Source organism: Sycon ciliatum, chromosome 3, assembly GCF_964019385.1.
Source record: "Sycon ciliatum chromosome 3, ocSycCili1.1, whole genome shotgun sequence".
Classification (NCBI taxonomy): domain Eukaryota; kingdom Metazoa; phylum Porifera; class Calcarea; order Leucosolenida; family Sycettidae; genus Sycon; species Sycon ciliatum.
Genome location: NC_088645.1, coordinates 17,010,830 through 17,026,531, shown reverse-complemented (window position 1 = coordinate 17,026,531; position 15,702 = coordinate 17,010,830). Strand labels below are relative to the sequence as shown.

The 15,702-nt window shown below is 47.6% G+C and overlaps 1 protein-coding gene across 6 annotated transcripts in view; it reads right to left on the bottom strand.

Annotated features, from left to right (window-relative positions):
• Nucleotides 1–1,253: 1,253 nt before the first annotated feature.
• The window catches only part of LOC135811587 (uncharacterized), a 38,788-nt gene continuing 24,339 nt past the window's right edge, over nucleotides 1,254–15,702 (bottom strand). For 5 of the 6 annotated variants that reach the window (XM_065324817.1, XM_065324816.1, XM_065324819.1 and 2 more), the window contains 4 exons: nucleotides 12,276–12,673; nucleotides 3,873–4,268; nucleotides 3,333–3,501; nucleotides 1,254–3,073 (listed from right to left, as the gene is read on the bottom strand). In XM_065324817.1, coding sequence (XP_065180889.1) covers nucleotides 1,930–3,073; nucleotides 3,333–3,501; nucleotides 3,873–4,268; nucleotides 12,276–12,660 — 2,094 coding nt within the window. In that variant the 5' untranslated portion in view covers nucleotides 12,661–12,673 and the 3' untranslated portion in view covers nucleotides 1,254–1,929. Of the gene's footprint in view, nucleotides 3,074–3,332; nucleotides 3,502–3,872; nucleotides 4,269–12,275; nucleotides 12,674–12,773; nucleotides 12,795–15,702 lie in introns of those variants that run through there. The other variant, XM_065324821.1, reaches the window with a different exon arrangement.

Sequence of the window (15,702 nt, the reverse complement as noted above, 5' to 3'; positions counted from 1 at the left end):
TCGTATGCAGGTGTGACTTTTTCTTCGCCACCAATTGTCACCCCACCACCATTAGCCAACCCGGTCAGTTTCACTGGCGACATCACCTTGCTGTGAGTAAGACCGCTTGAAATGTGCTTGGATCCATACAAAAACTGGATACAAGTGGATCCAGTTTTGAATTTTTGAAATTGTTGTTATGCTGTGACGTAGCACTTTCAAGCCCTGTATGATGCATGTCAGTGTTGGCTGTACCTGGAATCCAGTGTGCCCATGGCATGCAGTAGCCCAGTTGAGGTTGTGAGCAGGAGTCGTAAATATACGACTCCCTGGTTGTGAGTATAGAAAGTGAGTTCTGAAAGATGGCCGCTGTGAAGCATGGGTCAAATACCTTTTCGTGTGTGGTGTGTTGCCACAACATCCCCTTCCCTTGCATGCGTGTGGTGAGATCCACGTATGATTGTTGTATTTGTGTGTGCGTGCGTACGCGTGCGTGTGTGTGTGTAAAAAATGGAAAAGTGAAAAATAGGGATTCACTGACCACAAAAAGTCACTTGAATCAGCTGTGTGGTGGATACCAGGCTAAAAATTAGTGGCGGTCAATTCATCAGCCTTGCAAGCTGTTGAATGGTGTACTCCCAGCACAAGTTGCTATGTCTAACATAGCTGTTCGCTATCATCGCTTCCGCGATGGGCATGTCTGAGGTCTGAGTCTGTGTGCGTGTGTGTGTGCGCATGTGTGTGTGCGCATGTGTGTTTCATGTATTTGACGACACGTACATACACTGTAGTTTGACAAATTGTACTGTTGCAGCTTGCCAAACACTACTAATGAGTCATTTTCGAACACAACGTACAGTGTATCGGCATGCACTGTCCCCGTGAATTCCGCGGCAGAATACCCGAAATTCTGTGCAGAAGTCTGCAGCTCACAGCGGCGATTCTGCAAATCATTCTATATTCTGCTTTAATTCTGCAATCCGCCGAGTTGCGGAATTCACAGGCGACAGCATGCATGGAGGCATGGAATGTCACACCATAACACTGCCCAGGGTACTGTGTAACAGGTTTCTTCATGTTGGAAATGGAGTAAAAAATAATTAGATAGGAGGTTCAAGAACAAAACTCTTTTCATTCGCAGTCGACTCAGTGTATGGGACGGATGGTGATGGGCACTACATGTTTGCATAGTGAGGGGGGGGGGGGGGGGGGGGGATCCCTAATAGATCTATTTTGGGCGATAACTTCATGGAAACTTCGGAAAGGCACTGTGCTCTCAGAGTCGGGTGGATTCCATATCATTGAGTGAGTCTATTGTGTTATAGCTGGGTGGTGGATCGGGTGCTTGTTACCAATATACTAATATATCAATAAGTAGCTTGACCAGGCAGTAATGATGGTGATGGTGAATATGGCAATACTATCTAGCATTCTTACAGAGTGTTTCGATAATGGTATTGCTGGGATCAGAGGGGGAAAGGGTTGGGGAGGGGGGAGAGGGAGATACCATAATTATAATATTATCAAGAATTGAAGAAATGCTCTGTTGCCGTGTTTGCCCGTAGTAATGTGTAGTGCATGTAAATCTGCGCAGGAAGGTCTGAGACCCGGGATCCCGGGATGATGCACGGAGTCATTGTCTTGGTGCCCGCTGATCCCGATCTTTACCAGCTGAAGCGGGAGTGAAGCGGCAGATCTTGGCGCACAGACGAACGCCTTCAGGAAAAGTCAAGTCATGGTCGTATACGGTATAGGACGTAAATATCAACATCATCAGTCGACGTGTTTGCGGTGATTACGCATCGTCACTTCTCGGTCAAGTTGTGTTTGTTCACGTGTATCAACACCTGTTTCTCAAACGACAGGATCAGGTTTCAGTTCATAAAGTGATAGTCATAATAGATTATTAGAGGAGGAAGTGGGACAATAGAGTACAAATGTTTATCTAGCTCAAGTCGTATTTATACTATTCTGTACAGCCATAGTCCACTGGCGTAGCTGTATGAAGAACTCCTCGCACACAGCACTGGGTTGCTGTCGTGTGCCACAGTCTTCCAGCATGCACAGGTTCTTGCTCTGGCAGTGCACGCACTGAATACGATTGTGATCATCCTCCTGACACAGGCCGACCTTGGTGTTCTCTAGGATCTCATCCTCCATAGCAGCAGCCGTGGCGTCCATGGCCTGTATGTTTCCGCTGAGATTGCGTGTCGCGTTCCGTCGCGCCGTCAGGAAGAAGAACCTGGCCAGCGGGCAGTCCTTATACGGGTTGTTGCTCTCACAGGGCACGATGCGGCACTCCTTCTGACGTCGTCCGTTCTTCTGGTAGCAGGTCAGGAAGCCGTGCTGCGTGCTGTTGCTACGGCGACGCCGTCGTCCGCCACGAACATGCGGCTGCACGTGAGCGCGCAGCATGACTGGCCCGGTGCCGTACACCTTGTGATTGGCTAGGCGGCCCGGCGCGCGCTCGATGATGAACAGCTCGCTGCCGCAGTGGCGTGGATAGCTGTTGCAGTCGCCCTCGGCCAGCTGACCGCAGTTCATGCGTCGACACCGGCCGTCTTGACGACGACAGCTCAGCCATTTTGTGGTGTGCTCAAGGTTCTTGCTGATCTCGTGCTTGACCATGAGTGAGACTAGACGACCCGATCTGATCGGGTGTTTTCTTGTGATGCACTGCTCCGGGTACGGGCAGCCATACATCTTGTTTGTCCGTGCAATGTCGGACAATGTCAGGCGCTCGCGCTGTCCAAGACGTCGGTCTGGGTTCTCCTTGGACTCCAGTGTCTTCAAGAAGCCCGGCCGCTTACTCAGGTAGTAGTTGCCGTAATGCATAATGCTGTCCAGATCATAGGACTCGTTGTACGTCTTGATCTGCCAGTTGATGTCAAACTGCTCGCGCGTCGAGTTACCAGCCACCATGTTCTTCCAGAAGATGCGCACAAACTTCTCGCGGTCTGGCCGCTTCTGCTCATGATGGAAGCCGATGACGTGTCCGAGTTCGTGCATGATAACGCCCGGATCATATTGACAGTCGCGTCCCAGATAGATAGGCTGTATGCCATAGTTCATACCGATGTAGGACGAGCAGCGCCTGTGTACACAACACCGACAACAAGAAGCATCCAAGCACAAAGTGAGCAACTCAACAGGCATCATTCGCCACATCATCAAACACATGCAGACCGCAAAAATTATCACAATTACGTTTATTCCAATACGAATACAGTCCCGTTTTGTTGCTTGTGGATCCATCCGCCCAGTACAAAGAAAAGGAGTCTAGACTGTGTAGCAAAGTCTCACATAATGAAGTAGTTGATGAATTCGATCAGGGTCTCTCTGTACCGCCTTACCTGTTCTCATTGCCTGGTTCTGGTGGCTTGAAAACTATCCAATTCTGGTAGAGCTTCTGTGTGTATGGTACGAATCGAATGCACGTGTTGTCCTCCCAAATGCGCATGGCTTTCCGAATCGCCATGCGTATCAGGTCGTAATCTCCAGTGTTGGTTCCATTACGATTTGCTGTAGACACACAATCACATACCCATACACACACAAGCACACACACATGAAAGACAGTAAGCTTAGGAATATACCGGCATCAGAAACAAACACAGATAATAATAGTGTTTGGTCTAACTCCCCCTCCCCCCCCCCCCCCCCACACACACACGTATACACAGGTGCTCTATTCTATTTTCACACGGGGCACTTGCATTTCTATGCTCCAAGCAAAATCTGAATTTCCAGAGTGAGCATTGCTGGGCGAGGGGGGTGGGGATGGGGGCGAGGGAGGGTGGGGCTGTTTATTGAGCTGCACCGTAGCAACACAAGCCCGCCGCTTGAAGGCTCCTTGAGCACCACTGAACGGTATACAACATTCCAAAACTTACCATTTTTCAGGCGGCTGCTGAAGGCAAATGGAATGGTACCATTTGGCCACAGCTCCACAGCGGATGAGCTGCCTATATTGCGCCTCCAGCGTTGTTTATGGCCCCGATGTCTCCGCGGGTGATGTTGCTTTGGTTCCCAGTCGAAGCTTGACGCATACTCTCGTCTCTGATTTCTGCTTTTCCCAGCACTTCTCCGGCTGTCTGGCCTGGGTTTACCGGCGTACTTATCACCACTGCCATGTCTGCTGTCGTTCTCTTGTTTTGCTGTTGTGGCTTTGGCAGCTATACTGATGTCTGATACCAGTACATCTCCAACTGAACGTACTGGCTCTCGTGACAGGATCTCAGCTATCTCGTCTTCCTCTACCATCGGTTCATCGTAGAGTCTTCTCCAGTCTGCGAATAGCAACACACACACATACGGGAAGAGAAAATGGTTCAGTTTAGATCATGGCATAACCGTAAATGCACACAACAGTACTGCAGTCTGCCGAGGAGGACAACAAATCCATGATCTCATCCAGCAGCATATGCAGGCACTTCAAGCGTGTACAGGGACGAGATCGTTGGGAAAGAGACAGATATAGAAAGAGAGACAGAGGCGACTACGGTAATGTGTGTAACTGGTTTGTTGGTGTCTACGAAACACTTCAACGAGCCAATTGATATAGCTGCATAAATGAAACTGTATAACACACAGACATCTGAGCAGTAAGGCATAGCCTGCAGGCGCTTGTAAAGTAGATTCTGCTGCACCCCGATTTTCACATTCACAGCTCATCCTCATCTGTGTTTATCTGTCATGCATACAATTCTTATTGCCCCCGGAAACGCTAGAAGGCGAATACACATTAAAAAAAGAGTCGACCGGAAATTGCTACCCTTCAAAAGTGGCTAATGACCAATTGTGTATGATCCTTGGAAACTGTTCCTACTCGAAGCACATGAGATACCCAATAGCCAGCGGGGTATAAGTTTGAGTATTTTGTCCAATCAGTAACAGTGAACTATGCGTCGTATAACACAAACAATGCCTTCACAAGACAATCGACCAAAGTTTCTTTTGCCTTTCACCATGGACGCCATCCAGCATTTCATGGGCAATTCCACTGGTACGGATTTTCTGCTTCAGGCAAGACCACCGAGGAATGCGTGTACACACAGCTCTTGGGAATGACTGAGGCAGTAACCATGCTGGCTACAGGGCAGATGTTTTATAGCTGATCAGAGTCCAGGAGCAGAGCAACATTCTACCTTCTTCGTTACATGCACAATATCCATGCTGGTGTAGCCTCTAGGGATACACCTGCTGACAACACTGCGCCTAAAATAGAGTGGTTCCAGCCGAGGTGGTGACTAAAGGCATTCTCGCAGGTACATGCCTGCGTATGCTTCTTCTCAACCACACTGACTGCCTTGACTTGCTAAGCATCATGTCAAACCCTTCAAGCAAGGGAAACTGTAGTTTGCGCACGACATAATTATCTCCTTTATATTATCCATGGCGTGGCGGTCGCTGCACGTCAAGAAACCAATGCAATTGTGACTACATGTGCACCCCTGTGGCCACAGCTTTTATTGCCCAATAGTACTTGTAAGCCAACTGCTATAGCCTACAGGCCAAACAGCTGTACCTGTATATGGATGGTTCAGTCCCAGTACGGTAGACTGTGTGCAGACAATCAAAATCCCACTGTGTACGAGCATGTATCAGCATAGTGGCTTTATGTCTTTGACTTCTCTCTGAGGTCCCATTGCTGGCTAGAGGTATGCTGGCAGGCAACAGTGAACACTAACTAAGGAATGACAATCTATTCATTGCCTCGGGCAAAGCAGCAGCTGCCTGGTTGGTGTCACGTCCTCAAACTGACTCCACAAGCGATTCACTACATCAAATCGTCACAATTTATTGCTATCGCAATGATAATATTAGCCAGGCTGGATAGAGTAGGTGGATGCTATTGGGTGAGATTGGTAGTAAGAGCCATAACAGATCTACATGACATGTACTCTCCGATCAGATTTCAGGACACATGAAGGAGTCGGCTGGATTTTTGATTTTCTCTTAGAAAATGCAGCAGGATCTAATACTGCAGTACATGACATTGTACTACCTATCATGTAGGCCAGTATGTGTGACCATGGAGGAGACAATACATGACTGGGCAGATCGACATGTCTATCATACACGCCAACACTCACTGACCACACATGTACATGTACATAGTTACACCAACCAGGACAAATACAATAAAACGTACACATAGCCGCTACACACTGGCAGAGCGTCTATGACCACTAAGCTATGCATTGACTTTGGGTGAATTTACGTTGGCTATCCAATCGCAAGGGTATACTGGACCCAAGCTGTGTGCATGTCATGGAGCTGTCATGCCAGGCTGATTATATTAACACATTGCAAGAGGTTACGACGCCACTCCTAATCATTCAATGTCACTGCAGCCAGTGTGCAGAGCACTAGTGCAAATTAATACCTTGATGTCTGGTGATGTAATATACATGTAACCAGACAGACTATATGTATGCACTGCACCATGGCATCGCAGTGCCGTACATGATTGTGGACAATGCAGAACACCTGCATGTCAGCGTAAAAGAAGCCGACTGCCTTCCTATCTCATATTTCCCCATTTCCAATCCCCCCCCCCCCCCACAGGACAGTATTATGCAAAAGACATTGTGTGGGCGTTGAGGTCAGTGGGTTTCACAGTTGCAGCAATGACTACTTGGAAATCGACATTGTTGTGCGTGGGTCAAGACTACAACTCACACTGCCTCAAGCACTGTTCAATGTGAACTACAATACAACTGCTATTTGTGTCTGCGTCACTATTAGCATAACACTAGACAATAGCATTCTGCAGTGCTATGGCAAGATAGGTACAGAGAACATGGAAGCATGCTCCTGAAGCTCTTGTCAACGGAGAGTAGGTTATGAGCACTGATCTTTCAGAGGGCACTTCGGCTTAGACAGTGGATACCACTTGGCACATACTGGACTAGCTACAAGTATTACACAGCTCTTGGGCCCCTGTCCAGCTCTCTGGCCCAAACTGTCCAAGTTTGTTTTGTACATGGTCATTCTTAGAGCTTCAACACACACACACACACACACACACACACACACACACACACACACACACACACACACACACACACACACACACACACACGCACACTCTTGGACACATCCCCTCATCTCTCATCTCTCTCTCTCTTAGAACAGGGCGCTTGGAAGTGGCACTCTCCAATACAATAGCCCAAGTCAGATTGTCATTCTGAAGAAGTTGAGCAACATGTGTGTGCATCTGATGAGGCCAGGCTGCATGCAACAATGCCCGGTCCAAAGCCAGCTCACCAAGGCACAAGACTAGTATCTAATTCCAAAATCATAATTCCACGCACTGTACTAAGGTGAACAGTTGTGCACGTTTCAGCAGCACTGGCTGACGAACTGATCTCTTTGCAAATTATAGCAAACAGCACCAGTCTACAGACGTCAGAGGAAAGGTTTAGCTGAAGAGTCTAGACTAAACAGACATAACTATCAGGATGCAATCCTGACTCAAGGCAGTAGGAAGGCACTTGCATGACTAAGAGACAAGTGCATACATGCACACTGGCATATGGCTCATGATTGGAGGAATGGAGTGGGTGTAGCCGGCACAGTATCGAGTTTCTCCCCTCTTCTCGGACTTCTGGTTCCATGGCCAGGCTAGGGGAAACACCCTTTGACACTCTGCTGGCCATACGACAACACAACTAACCAACTTATCACTGAGGCAAATTAGATGAGTTGAGGAATTCAGCACTTAGTAACATACTTAGGCACTTTGCTCAGACAGTGACAGGGTAGATCAGGGACTCCCAGTAACTGGCTACTAAAGTGACTTGCCATTTGCTATAATTGGACAAGGTTATTCATCAGTATCGTATACCAGAGCACCCAATACAGTGGATTAGAAGTACCCGAATACAGTGTATGACTTAGCAGTACTATGGACCCTGTGTTGAGGTGTTGCCGCGTTGGAATATTTGGAATACAGGGCTCAGAACACTTGGCTCTGCCACGGCGGTCATAGGGCGTGAGCCGATTGTACCGATTGTACAGTCGCTTCAAAGTCACAAGTACGTGCCAGCACGCTCAAGTACTGGAGCATGGCTTTCGTGATACTGACTTTGTACATGCTCACAATGTGTTACTCTTAGTCAGCCCGGCCATGTGACTAGGACTGACAGTGGAGAATTTCTAGTTTGCACTCAGTACTAGCACTAGTATTACTAGTAGTAGCACTTCTCTGATGGAAGGGGTGAGAGGGCAGTCTGCGCTGTTACCAGTGCATGTACAATGTACATGTATATCATGCAGAGTAGGACCACCAGCAGCAGCAGGGGGTTGAGTGGCATGGCAGGGAGTGCTCATAATAATTATTAGATGAGTCATAGACACACCACCATGCCCTGGTCATCAAGTACTGGTGACTACTATACTACCCCACTGACTCACTCACTGGTATACTGCAGAAATAGCTCAGCCGCCATCTGGCATCTCCTCTTGTCTGCCACACTCTCTTGCTATGCTTATGCTATCTCCTAATTTATTATTCTTGCTTTCGGCTGATACTGCTCAAACACTCAACAGTAGCCTAATATGCAGGCACCAACTTCCACGGCAGTAAGATAAGAGCCCATGTCTTAGTAGTAATGCTGATGATGTCATCGATGAACCCTCTCTAGTATATCTGCCCCGGCAGTGGCACAAGCTAGTCCATTATACATGTACGTCCCCCCCCCCCCCCCCCCCACTAATAACACTATTGCTTGCCCAAGTCTGTATAACAAAGTGTTCTGTTCGGACTACAGTACCGAAGTTACCGAAATTTAAATTACACCGAAATAAAGGTGTTATACAGTACATTCCAACCTGGCTCATCTGCAGGCATTCTTGGCAATCCTACTTGTATTGTGCATCATCAATCGCTGACAGGAAAGGCAAATGATTGCAAGCAGCATTGCAAGAGAAAAATGCTGTCAATGCTGTCAATGCTCAATCAGGTTCACTCACAGTCAGTAGCAGACTATCGCAGAGTTACTCATTGCTGCCATCAAATCAAAACAAAGTGACAACAACTAAAACTTGATTACAGAGCATGGCCCAGTGACAGCCAGCATCCTTTACAGTACCACTAGTTCATCATTAGATTTTATAGTTGCAGGTTGTTCCATAGCGTGATTCCATGTCCCTAGCACTACATTCCAGATATTACTAGTACATAATTATTTATAGCAACAGCCCCAGCTACGCAGTCTTGTCAGTTGTTGGAGCTGGCGTGAAATAGGGTTGTGACTAGATGACACATGATAAAGACACAGGCGTGAAGCTGAGAAAAGTCACACCTTGTCATGGTGACGTGCCTGATATAGAACAGTGTGTTTATGGAACTGCTGCTCAGAGAGTACAAGCACATGACTGTACAACACTGGTCAGGACAGGACTCAGAAGCTAGTTGTTTAGCTGATCTACTACATGTGCTGAGCAAAACCTGCCCTTCTCCAACACAGTCACAGGCACCAGTGAAAGCAGTTTTGAGCTGACCATACTACACACTCGTACACTGCAGAGAAGAAGTACAGTACTAGCAGACCCTTGTCACACCTAGTCAAACTCACACCATGCTATATTTCCAGACACAAACACACACACTAGTCACTAGCTGCTCTCAAGTCTATTTTGCTGAACAAGTGCAGGGTACTACTACTAGTGCACTGATACAGCAATATCATTTTTTTACTCCAGGAAATGATGCTCAGATCATTATAGTTTACTATTGCAGCAGGTACTAGTAGCTATTCAACACTAAACCATACCACTAGTTTCACGCATAACTGCTACTGGCGTGACTGGCATATGAACCCATTAGTCATTACTCGGCCAAAGTGCTGTGCCTGTGGACATTACCTGTTCCAACAAAACCACACTAGACCATAAACAGCCACAAGATGTTCCAGTACAAATAAACTGAACAACTCTTCATTTCAGCACACTCCTAATCTCATCAAACACAAACATGTCCCGTGCTGACACAGAGCAGCTTGGAATGCACGGAAATGATTTGTGTTTGATACTGTGAGAAGGGAGTTGCCGTTGGTGGTCTGTCTTTGCCACCTGTTTCCAGCCAAGATGTCAGGAACACGTATATATTGAGTACTCATAGACATAGTCGTACAAGCAGCCCTTTTGGCTATAACAATTCTGTGCATGCATGTACTCCAGTTATGTACCAGTACTACTTAGCTGATCCATACTGTGACCGGGGCACACAGGAGTAAACTGATGCAGCAGCACATGGCTAGCGAGTTGGTGGTAGTGAGAACACAGTAGGTGGCATGCTGCCATTTGTAGCAGCATGTATCGTTGTAGTGCTACGATTACTTACATACATGTACACGTACATGTGCGGTCACAAGAACACAGTGTCACAGCTGGACACATACATTATCCTACACATGTACATGATTGTACGTGTACATAGACACGTTAGTTGAGTTTCAGTAGAGGCATGCAATGTGCAGTATGCAGTATGCAGCAGGTGCAGGTGTGTGTGTAGCGTCCATTACAACCAAGCTGTGGCCCGAGCAGGACTGTGCACAGACACCCTGTGGCATGTGTCAAGCATACCACAGCAGTGACTGAGCAGTGTCCTAGTCATGAAAAGCTGTGTTACACCATGTTACGACATCACACTTGAACAACGACAAACCCATGAGCTGCAATGTCCACATCTGCCTCCCAAGAACCGCACGCAGTACTGCATGCCAAGACACTACGGCATCCCTTCACCTTCACTTACACCAACATGTAGATAGGACAAGCACATGCACGTATACTCTAGGACCATGCTAGTACATCTACATGTACATGTACGTCTATTGCCATGGTTCCATTCTCATTCAACACTATCCACTTGCATCATGGTGCGTGTCCAAAATACCTGCAAATGGTGTAATTCAATCCGAGGATAAGTTCTTTAAGTTTAAGTAGCAGTTTCCCTAGCTACCAACTCGGAATGAAATCGCTGCTACATTGTACTTGTATGCGCTGTGCACAGGACGGTAGCGATATCACCTTTAAGCAATTGCTCCCAAGGTCAAGGGAGGCAAAAAGGAAACTCGATCCACGGATGACGAGTGCGTTCACACCTTTGCCGTAGCACTGTGTCCAGGATGGTATTCATTTCAACGCACTCATGCGCTCTGCAAATCAGCAATCTTCTCATGTGTAACCCTCATTATCTACCATGCACATGTACATGACGGTATTGTACCGTACTTGTAGTCTTCGCATTGATTATGCTAATGCAGGGGGCATGCAAGGGACCAGAGCCATGGGAGTAGTTTGAAATATCATCTTCCGCTGGAATACTAAGTCTTGCGGCCCTGCCTATTGCTCTGCACACTTAGACAAGCCAAACTCCATGCGCTTGCCTCTTGTTGATACTGGCAGGTGGCAGACAGGCTTATCCTGTTCCATGCCAACCTTTACTTAGCCCGCCACCATTCTCTAGGACTTGTAGTGCTCGTCAAACCTCTAGCTAATTGCGGCAAGAGTGCTATGGGGAATGCTGTGTGCCAGGCACTGCCACTGCGGGGTGAAGAAGAGGAGAGAGGCCAGCCGAGTTGTTATCCCTGGGGGGCACTGTTACCAGTGGAGGGTGCTGTGTTTCTTCACACACACACGCACAGCCCCATCACGACCACTAACACCAAGCCGCAGAAAACACTAAATTCCGGCGTCTGTTTGTCCGAAGTCTCTTGAAATCCGAGGATTTACTTGTTACTAAAGCGCTATTAGGTAATGATATGCCCACGAGGGCCACAATGCCAGCTTCAACAAAATAAACTAATAATAATTATTATTAGAGATTTCCTTTGATTTACCACAGAACGTTCTGGAGGAATGATTGCCGTTTGCTCACCGCTTCCGATCAACACATACTACTTCCAAACGAACGCAAAACACCCTGCTTACACGATCCGAAGCCAGGCCTGGAGCCAGATGCCTCGCGTCGGCTAGTACAGAGGCCATAAATCAGCCAAAAATGGCAATAGGAACGACCAAGCATATTAGAACTGTTCGCTACACGTAGCTATATTGCTGGAGTCGCGCACTACTTCTGAAGACCACTTCATTGTACCTCTAATGGCCTCATGCTGAGAGCCTGTGAGCAGACGTCAACATCATGGTATTTGCCATCCACACAAAACAAAGTAAGCCCTGTATCTCCCTAGGCGTATTCACTAAGGATTGTTCAGAACAGTAAAACAATTAATTTCAAGTATTTATTACGTGAATATGGAACATGAACTAGAAATGTAACTCACCTGTTTCAGACATGGGTTGTCCGAGACTGCTGCTGCTATTCTCCGCAGGTAACGTTGCTCTGCCCTGACACAGTCCAATTGCCAGTAGCAGTAATAGCGAGGCCGAGAAGATGCTCGGCCATAACGTCCATATTCTTCTGCCATTTTGTCGTCCGGATCTGTGACAGAGACCATGCTCTGGCCTTGCTGATGTAGCTGGCCGTGCCGCCTCAGCCGCCTCAGTTCCACGTTGTGCTGAACGGAGCAGCGCTAAGCTATCTGCACGAATGGAGGATGCTAGACACTGCTGGCATCTGGAACAGGTCGTGACCTCTACGCACCTTGAACCTGACACACTGGTACTGTTTCTTGTGCTCGCGGAGGACTGCCTGTCGTCCGCCTCCATCCTCGCCTGCACTCTGAACAACAGAAGCAAATAACAGAAAACAGAATGGCGTTGATGGGGGTTATATACGGGCACGTTCATGACACGAAGCAAGGCATGCAATGCGCGCGTACCACGGGCGAGTGCCTGTATGACAAACGGCCTCAAGTCGGTATTCACTAGCGGAGAAAAGCCGTGGTAGACCGCTTCCTGGCCGATATTGATAAACGGCCTCAAGCCCAAAGCTCGGTCATCAGCCACGCGAGCAGGCAGGCTGAGGCAGGTCTACTGAAGCCGCGTTGAAACGCCGTACTGACGCGAGCACTTTCGTTTTCAATTCCATGCCTCAAGAAGCGAGCGCGGCGCACCAGTCGCTGGTCGGCTGATCGCTACCCGCTCTCCAGGATATTGTGTTATGAGGGGCGGGAGAAGTCGCGTCTGTCTTGGCGCTCTGAGAGTGTAGTGTCACTGTAGTGTCCGACCAAGCTAGCAGCAAGCGAGATGTCTTTCGGGCCGCCCGATCGCCTGGTCTGCATCATCATCATGTAGACCTACGACTACGTGACTGTTATGAGTCGACTGTAGTCTGTAGACTGAAGAGTCAGATTGAGATTGCTGATTTCATTCTCTACTCTACACCACTTGTCAGTCAACAACTCATCATGCAAACGAGAAGGAGAGTAATGGCGTTACAATCGCCTATACTACATACACGGTTTAGTGAATTGGTAGATCTAAGCCTAATGACGTGTAAACAGAGCGCGCCATATGCCCTTTACACTTGGTGACAAACAATTTTACACTCGCCCTACCACGTTCAGTTCAAGTACTGGGAGTATTCAATACTTCATTATCATTTTGTGCGCCCATATGCATCTGATCTACCGTACTCGCGCGATTAGTGCCCCTGGGGCACTATTTTTTCAACGTCCATCACAGATGGGGCACTATTCAAGAGAGGGCACTATTCAAGAGACAACTTTTTTTTTAAAATAATGGTACATTTACTTCATCCCGCATAAAAACAAAGATGGCGAAGAAAAACAGAGCCTAAACACTGTAAACTACCACAATTCTACAGAAAGAGCGACAAAAACTGCGATTTTGATCCTGAAACCAACCACTCTAGTTCAATGACATAACGTTAGACAAGAACGTTACCAAAAGAACACCAAACAGGCACTTGCGCTTGGTTACAAGCTCGGGGGGGGGGGGGGAGGGGGAGCACTATTCAAGAGAGGGCTTTATTTTTCCACTGGCTCTTAGACTGGGGTCCTATTCGAGAGAGGGCTCTAATCCGTAATCGTGCGAGTACGGTATTTCCTATGTCGGATTGACGGAGTGTGCTAGCCATGGCTGCGAAGATGCCAAAACTCGACATAATGCCAACAATGCTCAGAAGACAGTCTTCATCATGTACAGCATCCCGCTGTCATCATCTGCATGCTTGCTCCTCTCTGGCGCCGGAACATGTTTGAGCTTGACCTCGACCTTGGCTTGGCTCGGTGCGTGGCGATGATAGACACCTTTGGCTAGTTTGGGGATCTCCAATGTGTGTCTGCTACGTTCAAGTATGCAACACGGTATGATGCAGCAGTTATCATTTCCCAGCAAATATCTTTCCCATATTCCGACTTTCCCTTCTAAACTTCTTTCCTTTGCATTCTATTGACATCACGTGCAGACCTGCAGTTGCCATGATAACGTCGTTGTTCGGAAGCCAGATGCAGGGAAGGCTGTTGCTCTTGATTGGATTGATTGTTGTACATTGTACTTAGTAGGCATTGGTATTTGTGCTACGCTCTTCCAGCATTTACAAGTGAGTGTTGCAGTATTGTTGTGTCGGGCTCTACGCAGCCTTCACGCGCCTTCGTGCAGTTTAGCGAGAGGTACATGAATGTCATGCGGCACCACTTCAATCAACACGATATTATTATTGTTTGGCCATTTCCAGTGTCACTCGGTTGCAGGTATTCTGTGGCTACCGTGGGTACATGACTGTATCTGCGAAATTGTCAATGTTCTTGTTGTAGTAACCCCGCTGTGCGCCGTGCTCGAGATGTGACAAATGAACAGGGCAGGTCATTTCAAGCGCGCACCGCCCTAGTCTGGTTCACTTGCTCTGAAGAGAAGAGTCCACGAGTGGGTATACGCGTGCCGACAAGCAAATCAGTGTTACAACTACAACAGCTGAAATTGCGGGGAAATACAAAGGCCCAGGTTTGCTTTGTCGAATTACTCCGGCACAGGCTGTAGATCCATCCATCCATCCAGGGCGTGCAGAGTGAATGGCTTATCGCTCTTGAGTGGTGTCACAAAAACTCCCTTCTCATCACTTGCCAGTATATACACCAAGTGTATTTGTAGAGGCATGTGTGGTGCGACTATGTGAGCAAAGAAGTAACTTAGTTCCATGCAGTCTGCAAAAAAAGAGAGGGAGATCGAACATCACGCCAGTATTTTGTGACACAAGGAGATGCAGTACACACAGTCACGTTCTGGCTCAGACCTCGGACAAGGCAGACAAGTAGGCTTGTTGGTTCTTCGCACACTGCCCAAAGGTACATAAGTAACTCTACATGGCTCGCCAATGACGACACCAGTGGGTTTCCAGTTAATACTCTAGCGTAATCTACGGCTTGCAAAGCAACCAAACTCGTCTTTCTCGCAGAGCGGGCCAGACATCCATGGCCACATGGAAATAACGTCAGACATCCACAGTCACTTGTCGTTGATTTGAATAGGGGTAATAACCCATCTGATCACACTTGTCTTGGCAGCAGCTGACAGCAGTATTCATCGCCAGTCAACTAACTTTGTCATCAACACACAATACTGGCCCACGGTGTCCACGTGGAATCAAGGCGAATGTCATCACGAACCTGTCAGTATCATAGCTTCTTGTTCTTTCGCATCTCTGTTTTCTTTCTCGCCTAATTCATCTTCCAGTTCCATGATCTGATCAGTCACTGGCAGGCTATCTCAATCCTTTCATCTCTCAGTCACTAGAGAGATCTTGCGCAGTTTGTTTTCCTCAGCTTCGTTATTCCTCTCTTGCCCAGC